General features: G+C 40.2%; 1 protein-coding gene across 1 annotated transcript; it reads right to left on the reverse strand.

Annotated features, from left to right (window-relative positions):
* Nucleotides 1-636: 636 nt before the first annotated feature.
* Nucleotides 637-13281, reverse strand: plb1 (phospholipase B1). Its single transcript, XM_076748959.1, has 43 exons — nucleotides 13102-13281; nucleotides 12776-12828; nucleotides 12555-12618; nucleotides 12315-12378; nucleotides 12107-12141; nucleotides 11478-11541; nucleotides 11328-11376; nucleotides 10727-10792; nucleotides 10564-10629; nucleotides 10425-10480; nucleotides 10225-10294; nucleotides 10019-10120; nucleotides 9813-9866; nucleotides 9378-9446; nucleotides 9160-9231; nucleotides 9021-9081; nucleotides 8869-8927; nucleotides 8657-8730; nucleotides 8496-8539; nucleotides 8104-8212; nucleotides 7945-7996; nucleotides 7751-7831; nucleotides 7196-7261; nucleotides 7003-7103; nucleotides 6834-6915; nucleotides 6478-6582; nucleotides 6271-6366; nucleotides 6105-6176; nucleotides 5929-6006; nucleotides 5739-5799; nucleotides 5592-5650; nucleotides 5242-5309; nucleotides 5107-5150; nucleotides 4860-4959; nucleotides 4692-4743; nucleotides 4201-4281; nucleotides 3268-3333; nucleotides 2998-3092; nucleotides 2717-2798; nucleotides 2294-2398; nucleotides 2060-2155; nucleotides 1857-1931; nucleotides 637-1711 (listed from the first exon to the last, which is right to left on the reverse strand). Exons 1-43 carry the CDS (start codon nucleotides 13160-13162, stop codon nucleotides 1484-1486), a joined length of 3237 nt encoding a protein of 1078 aa, XP_076605074.1. The 5' UTR covers nucleotides 13163-13281; the 3' UTR covers nucleotides 637-1483.
* Nucleotides 13282-14463: the final 1182 nt, after the last annotated feature.

Below are 14463 nucleotides of genomic sequence, written 5' to 3' on the forward strand. Positions count from 1 at the left end.
ATATGTTATAGTAAATTCAATCTAGCATGCTATGTTGAAACTGATCTAAAAATAGGCGCTATTTGTGTTTATGTTCTCAGTGCTGGGGAAAAAAGTACTCAGACTACAGTAGCAGCCATTCAACAATGTAAAAATAGTGTTTTAAAAGTAAAAGTCAAAAAAAGTCAAAATTCAAAATCTTATTTCAGAACAAGTACAAAAGTATTATCAGAAAAACCTCTGAAATGTAGTGGAACTGTAAAATGGCAGAAAAAAAAATAGAGAAAAATAAAGAACACCCCATAATTGTATATCAGTACTTGAAAGTGTATTTTCCACCACTGTGTGCTTGTGATATAACTACCAGGGGCAGTAGGTGACTTTCATCAATCTATGGAGATAATAAAATGACCCCATTTATGTTTTATAAGCTGGCTATCTCACCGCGGTAATGATCAAGGTAATACATGTGTTCAGATCCAAGCACAATCATTGGTGCATGGGTGGTTTGCGTAATTTATGATATGGTGATATTTGTATTACCTCGGTTGCTAAGATAAATACCACTAACATGAAATGGTGAGGATTTCCTGGTTGTCTGCAACAGGCCAGGACTGGCTGGTTGTCCAGAAGTCACTTGAGCAGTCGCACGAGATTACAGTTTATATTCTTGCAAATTATTTATTCCAAGTAAGCCAAAAAAACATTTTTTATTACAATCAAAAGCATTGAGATTTTTTTTTTTTTTTAAAAAGGCCAAAAAAAGAAAACTGAGAGAATGACTAATTACACTGTCTTTCCAAGTACTGATCGCTGCACAAAATGGCCGCACAATGTTAGATTAATATTTACATCTACCAAAAGGTTGCTGTCGTTACATCCAGAAAGAGTAACTAAGTACATTTAATTTGAGTACTTAAAAGATTATGCTTCAAGACAAGTATAGTATTTATCCGAAAACAACTGAATTCAAATACATTTCCATTTTGATAAAATTGAATATATAACAGAAGTAATAAGTTAATGTGCAGTCAGTAATTTCGGTCTTTATTTGCATATAAAATCTAGTTTGAATTGTGCTTTGTGATTGCATTGTCTCATTAAATCAGTTGATAGACCAGCTACAACATTTAAATACAGTTTTTTCCAACATTTTCGCTTCATTAAGGCTTGAATGCAGGAGTTATAATGGAGTATCATTCAGCTGTCTTATTTATTGCTTTTTTTGAGTGAAGACTGGTGTGGCTTTCCCTCCTCTCTGTTCAGTGATATTTCTTGTGGTTCAAGGACAATAATTAACTTCAAAGTCAAAGCAGACAGGGCTATCTTATCATGTCTCATGTGAAATACCTTCCCTGATCAATAAAGGATTCTTCTTCTTCTCTTATCACCACAAACAATTCACTGTCTACAGTCACTTTAAATGTCACAACATTGTCTTGCAGTTCTGGGTCTTCCATGTTTTTCTTGAGCAGTCCAGTTTAAAAATACAGTAAGTAGCACTTTAAAATGTAGTGCCCTTCATCTCCTCTGCAGATGACTTCCGCTTCTTGTTTCTCTTGGCTCTGCAGGAGAGGAGGAGCCAGGTGACGGCACAGCCAATCAGAAGACCCACCACGGCCAGCACAGCAGTGAGCCATATTTCCACCTTGTCCGTGCAATCAGAGGTGGGAGGCGGGTCCGTGGTCCAGCTGGGCAAGCTGTTCATCTTTGTGAAGATGTAAGGATGCTCCTGGAACATGTGAGAGTAAAGGTCGTCTATTCAGTGACATCCACTTTTTATACCATATCCACCATTTTATGAACAAGTTGTACAGAGAAATCACAGCTGGCTCAGCAGTGGCGTGCGAGAAGTGTTTGTGTGGCAGCTTTCTTACCTCAGTGGGGCACTTGATGTCATTTCGGGCACTTGTGAAATTGTTGTATGCCTGTTTTTCACCCACTGGCTCCAACTAAAGACACAACAGAGGTCAGACATCTGTGCTCAGTCCATGACTAAATTGCATGTTTAATTTAGAGGGATTCACCCAGAACTCTTTCCCTGTCAGCTACGCTTAAGTGTTCGCCCTGACAGACTCACCATGTTGTTCCACAGAGCTGCAGCCATGTCCGCATGTCCCCGTTCACTGAAGTGGAAACAGTCCTTAGAGAAGTAGCTGGTGTCAGGTAAGCTTTCCTGGAAAAGACATGATACAACATCAGTGTTTGTAGGGAATTAGGTGCTTTGAAGGGAAGCACTTGTTACTGTCCTACAGCTAATATTTGTTTGTGTATGTGGAGTGCAGTGGAGGGTAGGGGTATGCGCAGGGCTTACAGCATTCAAAGGAACGATGGTGTTCTTAAAAAAGGGTTGGAGGACCACAGTAAAGTCCTCTCTGCCATCATAGTGGCCTCCATACACCAACTTTTCTGTCTCAGCCTGCAAGAAAGACCACAAATGCTCATTAAAAATGCAGGATCTATGAAAATGCAAATATTTTCACTTCAGAAGTATAACTACTGCACACAGGACGCCCCCTGTGACGCTGTGTATGTGCACTGGACGTTTCAAGGTTCCACATCACGCTAATCGACTGCAAGTTGCATATCGGACCACAACTGTCTTAAAGTGCATCGGACTCTCCACCTACATCCTTCTGCACAGCTCACACATCTGAGTGAAATAACAACAAGCAAGTCCCATTTTTCAGCCAAGGAGCACTTCAGATGTCGGTCACACATTATGCTGTCTGCTGACCTGTATTTCCCGATTGATCCGTTTCACTTCAGCCAACTCTGGGGAGTTCTCTCCTGGTATCAGGAAGCACGGGCAGACATACCTAAGAATCAAAGGTGAAAATAAGCAGCTAACTCATACACAGGTGAGGTATCCTTTAATAAACTTATTACATATTTTTGTGCTGGATTGACTAGTATTAATCAATATTCAGAGAAGCACTGATGAATCAAAGGAGCACTGAACTCGGTGCTCCTGATTCATGTTGGACTGATTTAGCATGAGTGGATCGATGAACGTACTTTTGTATAACACCGCACCCAATGGTATCATCTTTGATGGTGCGAAGGCCTTCAATTTCTAGGATCTCCAAGATGTTGACCATTGTTCTGGGAACCTACAGCAAGAGTTAAAATTCAGAATTGAGTCTTTTATCCATGATAATTTACATGAAGAGAATATGAACCCATCAAATTTAGGAGGGAAAATTGCACATTTCAATCATTTTTCAGTCCATTATGGTATTTTTTGATTCATCAACTGTTATTTCTTAGCAGATAACATCATTTTACCTCTTTGTAAAGCATATCCAAGCTTGTCATCATATGATGGCTGTAGTTCTGAGGTGACAAAGTGGCCTGTAGTTTTGAGATGGAAAGAATAATAAGATTTCACACAATGCACAATGCCTTTTATTATCAATTCATAGTGAACACATGTATCCTTGTGCCTTTTTTCATTAGCAGCTGCTCTCTGTTGTGGCCAGAGAAAAACAGAATAATTAAAGCCGATTTCAGGGAAACCGGCCAAGTTTGCAGCTAAAAAGCACATATCAACCAAAAGAGTCGACGCCATGCAACATGCATGAGCGTACGAGCAACAACTAACCCTAAGCTGTCACTACCACAGTCTCAGAGCTCATCTCAAATTGATGCTGCGCTTTGATATTATGCTTCAAAGCACAAACATTAAAAGAGAGACTACCCTGTCAGTGGAGCGTGGGGAGCGTAATGGAGAGAGGGAGAGAGGAGAAGGGAAATGGAGGCTAAATGAGAAAGGAGAAGGAGAGAGGAGGAGGAAGGAGTGAGACAGAGACAGGATGAAGAGAGTCTGGCTTGACCTCTGTGTTGTTTATGCCTCTGAGAGAACAAGGCCTGTCACTGTGCCTCGTGTGCTTGTTTAATGCAGACAGAGGCTGAGATCGAGGGGGGGGGGGGGTTGTGTTGGAGGGCTGAAGCGACAGAATGTGCTCATCGAAAAAGAAACCATGTCTGCTCTCATCTTACTCTGACACAATAAAACAATTAGGGGAGGGCTGTTCACAAAGCTTGATTATTCTGCCCCAGTGCGCAGTCCCATTTGGAGGGTGATATCATGAGACGGCTCTACACACAGGGCATCACACTACACCACGGGATGTTTAAACACTGTGCTGCGGTTAGGAGACTGTCTTCATTCAGCAGATCATCCCTCATTTCCTGTGACAACTTCTCCTAGCAACTCACGCGGTCATTGCAGTACTGACACAGGTCATTGCCTCCAATGAAGAGGGTCACCAGCTTCCAGTCATTCTCAAAATCCACCGTCTATGTCCGTTAAAAGAATGGAGAAAGAATCAGACGAGAGAGATGGAGCAAAGATGATCATTTTGCACATTAAAATGTTAGAATTTGTGCATTAGTGCATGCATTTTATTATATTATCTTATAGAATATGATGCATTTTTGTAGATTAAACTACTCAACAGTATATTAAGTAGTTAAAGTCAGCTTAACTCAACATCTACAGCAGTAAACAGTAAAACACCAACAGGCAGCGTTTTACTGCACGATGAGTACATTTACTTGTGATACTTTGTACTTCGCTGATAGTACTTAATACTAATGTTTTCAATGCAGGACTCGGAGTGTTTTCACAGTGTGGTATTAGTACTTTTACTGAAGCAAAGGATCTGAGTGCTTCTTCCACCACTGGTAATGCCATACATTAAACTTACAGGGTCATTTTTCATGGCATCAATCAGGACCCGGACCTGCCCTGGGATTCCTCTGTGTGGGAAATCAGAGATTTTCATGAGTACACAAAATACTTGAAGCACAGCACAAAACACATGAAAGGGAACCATCCGAACCTGAGGACGGATCAAACAAACGTTAGAACTCACGCCACTTTAGCTCCTGAAACAGCCACGTTGAAGCCAGTCTGGTCTTTCCCTTTTCCCATTGACACTCCTTTGATATCAGGATTGAACTTCTTGAGGATATCTGATGTAAAAAAAAAAAAAAAAAAAAAAAAGTAGGGAATTTACAACACAGGAGATAAAATACTCATTTTGTTACGGTCCAACTCTGTCATCTACTGGTGCTCATGTGCATTACATGTCATGAGGGACACAGAGGCTTGGGACTTACTCGGCAATGTTGTGACAGTCTCAAGAGTTTCATCTCCTCCAATGCTTTTTAATGGAACACAAGCAAAGAATGAAATGATTACAGTGCAGTGCAAACAAATGTGTTATGTATATATTTACGTGTGTAGTCTCTCACCTCCATGACACCCCTCTGTCTTCAATTCCCAGCTCCAGCAGATTATCTGCCCTTGCACCAAAGGCGGCCTGCATGCAAAGAAAGATGGAAGAAGATGCTATTTAATCATCTGCAGACACATTGTTTCTCTCCCTCTGACCCATCAAATTTAGAAAGCCTGCGCATGAACCTGAATTACAGAGAAAAAGTACAAGATAACACAAATCGACCCACCGGTGGCTCCATCATTACAAACTTATGTTGTGTTACTTTTATTCAAACCCACAGAACTTCATTCCTTTTCTTGGTAGAGAAAGTAAAAAAATATGACAAGCTGCAGTCAACGTCAATCTCAACAATCACAAACGTACCGTTAAAGAATCCCCCAGAGCACCCACCACTTTGATGTCTGCTGGTCGTAACCTGTGAACTACAAAAAGATCAACGTGAGCATATTTTATATTAAACTATTCTTTTCTCCTGTAGATAAAACCTCAGCAAACACCTTGCATGCTTACCTGAAGTGGGCACAGAATCGGATGGAGCTCTGTGAGCACAGGAAAAGTCTCTGCCCCAATTCTAAAGAATGACAGAGACATTTTTTTTAGGCATTTATAGATCAAATCTGTAACTTGGCATCACGCATAAAAAATAATTATTGCCATTCTAAAGTTGTCCTGTGTGTGAAAGACAGAAGCTATGACCTACTGTAACAGGAGGAGGAATAGGGGGAGGGTCTGGATAGGTGTAGCCACTGTTGAGAGCAGTCTTAAGATACGGACTGGTCTAACAACAAAATAATTAGCAACACATTAATACAGAAAAAATGCTAAAAACAATAAAACGTAATGTATATTTTTTGATAAATTGTGGGGCAAAGTTACCTCAGAGGGACACTGCAAATCAACGCCAGCTTCAAAGTCTTGATAGAAAGTCTTGTTGCCCACTGGCTCTAACTGAGAGGTGGTGAAAGTCAGTGATTTAAATTGGGTCATTATAAGAGAAATCACAAAAAAAAAAAAAAAAAAAAAGAAATAAAGAAAATCCTACCATGTTGTTCCAAAGAGCACGAGCCATGAGAGTGTGAGCTTTCTGGCTGAGATGAAAACAGTCGGGTGAAAAGTACGAGCGATCCGGCCGGCCATCCTTTTAAAAAGAAGAACAGGAGGGAAGACATTAAATGATAATAATCATAATGAACTAAGATGAACAGATGAATGAGAACAGCATGAATGTTTCAGGCGTGTCGGCTCTTACCTCTAACGTAGGAAGGACAACCTCCCTCATGAAGGGCTGCAGCACCACAGTGAAGTTTTCGTGTGTGTCGTAGCGCCCAGAGTCTATCAGCTCTCTCATTCCACGCTGGACAGGAAGACAGCCAGAAGACCAAAAAAGAAAAGTAAACAAGTGTTTGGCTTCTCACTGACAGCTATTTTGAGTGACAGTGTCGGGCTGATAGTCACGATTTAGCCCTTAAAATGGGGCTTAAAAGTCTTTTTAGGTGTTAAATTTATCTTCAAGTTCTCAAAGTCAGTTTAAGATTAGCCAAAAATCGTAACATGCTTAAGAATATGTACAAAAAACCCTCCTTTCGGCTCCCTTCAGTCTCATACCTGGTAGGCCCGATTGAAGTCGTTGACCTGCTGGAGCTCAGTGGATCCCTCTTTAGGCTTCAGTATGCAGGGGCAAATTAAACTGAAACATAAACATCAAAACTGTTAAACGATGTCTTTATCAGCCCTTTTCTGTCTGTTTATCGTAACACAATCAAACATCACTGACCTCACAAGCCAGGTGGGACAGCCCAGAGTCTTATCATTGTGCAGATCACGCAATGGTACAACGTTTAACAGCTCCACCAGATTAACGATGGCACGAGGCACCTGGATGATACAGAACAACGGGTTCGCAGCCTGACTTTGACTTGCTAATGCACAGCTAGGCTGCATGTTAGTGCAGGCAGGTGAAAACATACTTCACTGTGGAGGATGTCCAGAGCTCGTTTGATACGACCGACCACGTTTTCGGGTGAGAAGAAGATCTGTGGGAAATAAATAGTTTCTCAGTGGTTCACAGGACCCAAAGAATGAGGACACATAAATATGAAACACGTTAAAGCTCAAAGAATTAGTCAATTAGTCGAATGAGTGAAAATTAAGCAGCCAGTGAGTCATTGAGTGAATTTTTTGAGCAAAGATGCCAAACATTTGCTGATATCCTTCGTCTTATATGAAGGTTTTGGACTGTTTGCACTTACAGATATGCCAGTTTGACTTTAATTGATAAAATAATCTGCTGATTGTTCGTTACAGCCATAAAACTGTTTTACAACATTTTTGAAAGATCATCATTGCTTTTAATGTGACACTTAGTAGATCTTGAACAATATTTTTTGAAATGTCATCAGATCCTAAATCCATATTTTTGTCCTCTGAGATAATTTAAGACAATTCAACAATCATATAAGCATAACATCAAAGCCCAAAGTAAGAAACTATTGCACTGATCTTAATAAAGAAACTGTGCTCACGGTGTCTGTGCAGAAGTCACATATGTCATTGCCACCAATAAACATGGTGATCACTTTCCAGTCGTTGTTGAAATCAATGCGCTGTAAAAGGAGATAAGAGGTGAATCATTAGTTAATTTGGCAATTGTGGACACGAAACTGGGACAAAGGTTACATGAAAGCTGGATGTGTTCAGTAGTTCACCGCTGCCTTACAGAATCCTCCTTCATTTTGGCCACCAAGACGTTCACCTGTTGCTCCATATCGCTGCAAATAAAAAACAGGTTTTATTTTGATAATATTTGTTGTGGTGTGCCCTGAGTTCTGCTAAGGTTTTAAAGACTAAGATCTGAAAGGTAAAGAACTTGACGGACCCACTCTTCGCTCCTGGCACAGCCTGATTGAGGAAGGCTTTAGCAGAGGTCTCACTACCTCTTCCCACTGAGAAGCCGGTCAGCGAGGGGTTAAACTCCCTCAGGATGTCTGCAGACCACAAACACAGGGAAATCTTTAACATGCTGAAGATGTGGCCTCTTAATATTGATTACTGAAGGCATCCTGATGTATTTAGTTGACAGATTAACATCAGGTCTGCTGGACAGTGAAATCTATAATGATGGTGATAAGGCGCCATAATCACAGATCAGTGTTACAATTGGCCAATGATGGACATTTAATAGTTGATTAGATAAATATTAGACAAAGCATTTTATATTTATGTTTAATGCTATCACATTTTTTACTATAAAGAAAGAGACAAACATACTTGGCAGAGTGGTCACTGTGGAAATATTGTTATCACCACCAACGCTGAAAATTCAAGCAACATCTCGTTAGCTTTGAATGCAGCGCACAAAATTACCAAATGTTGAAGGATTTTACCACATGATCAAAATTTGAACAAAGATGTACTTTAGCTTATCTCACCTCCATGACAATCCTCTGTATTGAGTAGTCACAAGCAGAAGGTTATCGGTCTTTGCTCCCACGCCATTGGCTGCCTGTAGAAAACAGTGCGACCATGTAGAAACTGAAGAAATATTTATTGAACTTATTGAATTATAGTTAAAACATGATCACCGTTCTTCTTTAAGTGTACGTTCAGATATAAATTTAGACGATAGCAAAAAAAGACTCACTGTCAGAGAGTCGCCCACTGCTGCCACCACCTTGATATCTCCAGGTTTAAGTTCATGAACTACACAGAGAACAAAGTGGTTGAGCTCAGCTGGATTGAACTACATTTCCCAAAATGTTTTAGCAGAATAAGAGTTAAAAATATATATTTTACCTGAAGTGGGTATGGAGGGAGATGGACTTCGGTCTGTGCAATGTACCTCAGTGCCCATAACCTGCAAACATTCATTAGTTTCAAATAAGTTTGAGCTGTTTCTGCTGTAATTCTGCACTGTAGAAGCTGAAAGACTTACAGCATCGACAGGTGCGGAGGCTTTGTCCTTCTCATTGGGGGAATTATTCTGTGTCCGCAGGAAAGGTCGTTCCTGGGACGAGAGAGAAAGATCTCAAAATCAGGTTGAATGCCTGCGAAGTTTGTGGAGCATTTCTTTCTATGTTTGCATCAAGACAGGCAGACCATGCATGATTCTTCTATCCAGTTTTGACTGCATTATGGCATGTCATGCCTCACCTGGGTAGGGCAAGGAAAAGTAATGACGCTGCTGTCCATGACCTCTGGCTGACGTGTTGATGGCTGAACCTGGAGGAGGATTGGTTCAGATTTTAGGTTTCAGTGGGACCACTCTGCACGGTCAATGACCACACAGTGTCAAACAATAGCGATTACATCATTCTTCTATCAGCATATAGATCTACAGTGATCAAAGCTGCAAGTCATTGCAGCAAATAATCTCATCATTTCCATCTTCGAGGACATCTTTTATCTAATCTCTCGTCAGAGTAATAAATGCAGTCACTACAGTCATTGTTCCATCTTACTTTTGCTTTGAGGGATTATGCCGACTATTCCCTATTGGCTCATTTTACAACTGAGGCACAGAGATCAATGTTGAAGGTTTTCAGCCTAATGTATACAGTACAGTGTGCATTTTATTGTTACACTTACCAGGTTTGTCCATAGCTGCACAGCTAATTGGTCTGGGTCAGACCATGTGGTCCCCTGCAATAAAACAGACGATATGTGATAGTTACACATTAGCCATTTCAAGGTCCTTTCATGCATCATTACTGGAGGGCAGGCTGTATAATTTACAGTTGTAAGTTACTGCATTGATTGTAATTGGCGTCTGTGAATAGCTTTTCTTTACTTACAGAGATCTGTTCAAGGATAACTGGAGCGGTCTGAAGCACAGCAGTGAAGTCCACTCCTCTGTCGTGCCACTTTGATTTTTCCAAGATGCCACTTAGAGAGTCCTGAAAACAAGACAAATACATTTTTGTTAAGGGAGTAGCCAAATATAGTTCATGTGAGCATGACCCACAAGCACATAAATACCATGTCTTCATGTGTATTTTACCTGTAGTGTGTTCAGAAGAAATGCTTGATGTAGTCGCCGGTTGATGTTTTCATCTCTCATACACTCACACCTGCACACATGCATTTTTCAATTAACAGGATCACAAATCCATACAAAGCAAGCTTCCCATAAACGAGTAAACATTTTTTTATCTAAGTTACTTGCTAGCTTTTAATACCTAAAATTCGAAAAACACTCACTTGTCCTGCTGATGATTTGTGCTCCAGACTGCAACGTGAACTAAAGTGCGATGCGACTGTAAACAAAAAAACAGCATTTTAGTTTTCCTTTCATTTTATCTGTTCATGGTAAACTTGCATTCGACAAAAAGCACATTACCCTTTTCTGCAACAACTCCAGAGCTGCTTCCACTTCCTGCACAACAGAGTTAACATCTGCAGCAACCTGAAGCACAACAAAACAGTTACACACTCGAAACACCATTTACAAACTCTAACGTATGCCACAGTAAACACGATTTTGTTGCAGCAAGGAATCTTACATCTGGTGAACAGGCACAAATGGAATCTGCCGGCACAAACAGCAGCACAAGCTTCCAGTCTGTCACCTGCAAAGATACACAAATCTGAGCAAACTCCATCCACTGTGAGATGTGGGCAAAAGCTACAAGGATGCAAAGGAAGAAACCTGCCTGGCAGCATCTCTGAAGCTCACTCATCATACATCTTGTTTGTTTAATCCATGCAGAAACTGGAGTGTAAAATAAGAGGTTTTATGGTTTTATGAGACTATTTCTTGGCTGGGTGCAGTGACTTCCAGGAGTCTTGTTGCATCCAGAAACAGACAGAAGCACAAGTTTCTCATTTATCTTAAATTGATGAAATACAAGAATTCATGTCAGCTGTGGTTTCTAGTTTTGATGAGAGTTGCTTGTCCTCCTAAATATTGACAGAGATGTCCTCGTGGACGGGATAACTGAGTTCTATTTAATATTCTGCTGAGTGTTGTGGTAAATTTTTTATTCTTATTTATTTTCTATCATAGTTACGGTGGCTAATCTCACTCAGTGTAGAATTCTCTTCATCTAAATAAAACATTTAAAATACATTACACAGCAATGTTATTAGAGGGTTGATGCGCACCTTGTGTGAAAGGGAGAGAGACAGATCCTCAGCTTCCTCTAACAAGCTTCTGAAACACACACAAAAGCAAACACACTCACATAAAACACACCCGCAGCCATATCCTTACACAGCATTTATGTGTGTGTCCTGTGTGCATGTGTGTGTCACCTGGGCTGCAGTGAGCTCTGATCCATATGGTGACTCACTTCAGGGTTAAACATGGACAGCAGCTCTGTCCAGCACACACAGAGACACATTTGATTAGATTTAATCGACATTATTAGAATTCCTTACACAACCATCAGACGAGGTCATGAGGTCATTGGCACTGCGAAAAGGAAGTGGATGGAAGCTTCCATTTGTGTTGCCAGTTTTTTTCTTACTTTTATGTAAATAGGGGTCAAGAAGCTTTGTTTATGGTCCACTCTTATCTTTAGAGATGGACAACGCCCAAACCATGACACGGTCTTGACTACAAGCGCCGACTGACATGGTCGGACAATCCCTCAACAGTGTGAAAGGTGTTTGTTTTAGCCTTAAATCCACTCAAAGTTAATAAGTGGCAGAGAAAGATTACTGTGTTAAACTACAACAAAATCGAAGACCAGGACCACACCTGAGAGCACACTAAGAAAACTTAAGTCAAAGTCTAAATTCTGATACTGATAAAGCAAGCAAAAAATAAATGTAGGAAAGAAATACGGAGGGATTTTGGGTGATAATACACTTCTTCCTTTCTGTTTGATCGTGGAAATACAATCTACATAAAGTCTGTCGAAGAGAGTTTATAGACTTACCGGCTACCCTGCTGACCACTCTGGATGCTTCATGCCTAACAATGAAGATAAATGAGTTATTGGTGTGAGTTAGGGATGATAAGGTTCTAGTATGTTAGCTTTCACTTTAAAGCAGCTCAGGAAGCCACTGTGTTTACTGTGTGTTGTCACTTCCAGTAATTTGAGTATTACTGAAGCATATCTGTGCATTTCATTTTTGGCTGTCTACCTGTGCGAGGATGGGATTCCCAAGACGTGAACGGCTGAGATATCATCAGGTCTGAGAGTGTGAACTGATGGAGAGGGAACAGGTGGGAATGAAGAGGTCAGCAACAGCACGATAACGACAAATGACACATAATAAAACTGATTTTTGGGAAAAGATTGCATTCGAGGAAATAAGACTAATCATGCAGTAATCACAGCACACTATTATGATTATTGACGATGACTGCAGAGGGCACTGTACCTGAAGAGGATGAAGACAAGGTGGCAGGTATGGGTGAGCAGAGTATTGGCATGTAACTTTCTGTCTGTAGCACAGAAAAAACAATTCATGTCATTGACAGTGTCAGACCAGCATATAGGGTATATATGAATATTGTTGAAAAATAATATAAATAAGATATTAATGCATTAAATATTAACAAACTCAATGAACACCAAGCTGTTATTACTGGCACACAGTACCTCTGAGTTTTCTGTCAGCGGTTCATTTTTTCGTACATCAATGCTGAGGGCGTCTAAATGCGACATGAGAAACAGTAAATAACTTATAATACATTTCAAAGTAACACGTTTCTAAGAGGCTAAGCATTTACTTTTTGCAAAAGTTCATTAAGTTTCAAAAGTTAACATGTAAGGAACAAAAACACTTTTCTTATTTCACTCATCCCCCCCAAACTATAGCAGTTACCAGTTCATTCTGACCCCATCACATGACTGTGTCACCTTGCACTTAAAGGTCGGTGACTGCAACGAGTAATTCAGTGCACAGAGTTTGTCCTGTAGTTTACCTGTAAACTGAGCGCAGGATCCAACAAGGGCGGCCAGAATCAGGAGTGCAGATCTCGCCATGATGTGGTGAGATCCTGAGTGACTTCCACACTGCGAGGTTTGTGTAATGCCCTCCTCTTTTTTCCCCCCCGCTGCCTCAGAGAAAGAATGACGGTTAGCTTTCACTGACTGTAAAAGTACACTGTACCTGTGAAGGCTGTGGAGACGGAAAAAAAGTTCCCACGAGAGCAAAGTTTTCAAAAGGAAAAAGAAAATGATAACCACCTCTCATGTGAAGAGAAAAATGATCCGTCGTGCAGCTTTTCCCATTCGCGCTCTTTTATTCTCAGGCGTATCTTCCTCTTATCAGTTTATCTGGATAACAATCAGTCAAACTAGATGGCCTTTCACCTCCTCTCTATCTCTGCATTCTGTCTGTTGATGTGTATCTGTGTCTTGTGCAGTTTTACTTGTAAATCTAAAGGATGTGCTCGTGTTTTGCAACAGACCAAACAGACACGTTTATGGCTGCCAGCGTATAAATCATTGATAAATCTTTATATCATACATTTAAGAGATTAAAAAGACAAAGCACACAGTCTTTCAGCAGGACAATTACAAGGTTTATCCTGATAAGGCAAATAAAAATGTGATCAAATACCATTAAATATAAGCTATCTATCTAATGAGATCTTAGTTCTGTACACCTTCTGCTCTCAGTGTATTTTAATTTTAGCTGAAAACTTTTTTTTTTTAACTGTTGTTTCAGAGCCCACATAAACATCTCCTAAAGAGCAGCTGAGCTGAGCTCCTCCGTTGTTTTAAGCAACAGGACAGAGTTTGTGGACACAGTGATAGTAACGATTTTCCAGGGAAATGAATACGTTTGTGGTTCATAATAAAACTCATTTGGGTGTAAAAGCTCAAACAATCATAAATCTTCTCTGTTATTCAAAGTTGAAGTGTTTTTGTTTTCTAGCTTGGGGAGGTGGTTTTCCATGTTGAAGCACATCACTGATAACAGACAGAACTATGTGTCTTGAGGATAAAGTGTTCATTTAAGATCATTTTACGGTGTTGATCCTGAACGTGTTGTCATGCTTTGCTGCGTGCACGTGAGACACTTTATAAACTGTGATTATACAAGTAACTTCACAGTGTTTCATGTATTCCATCCGGTTATGTAATAATATGTTAACAACCAGCAATTTAGGTAGAGATTTGGAGATGTGATGATATTGCTAAATGCTTTATGAGTTTGTCCTTAGATTGGCTTTGCAGATAGCCTGACCCTTGAAGTCGAGAGAGAAAAAAACAACAGCTTATCTTGATGATGAGTTATCAGATTTCTATCAAACAGCAGAAAATGTTGTGCTTTATAA

Source organism: Chaetodon auriga, chromosome 14 (assembly GCF_051107435.1).
Source record: "Chaetodon auriga isolate fChaAug3 chromosome 14, fChaAug3.hap1, whole genome shotgun sequence".
NCBI classification, from domain to species: Eukaryota; Metazoa; Chordata; class Actinopteri; order Chaetodontiformes; family Chaetodontidae; genus Chaetodon; species Chaetodon auriga.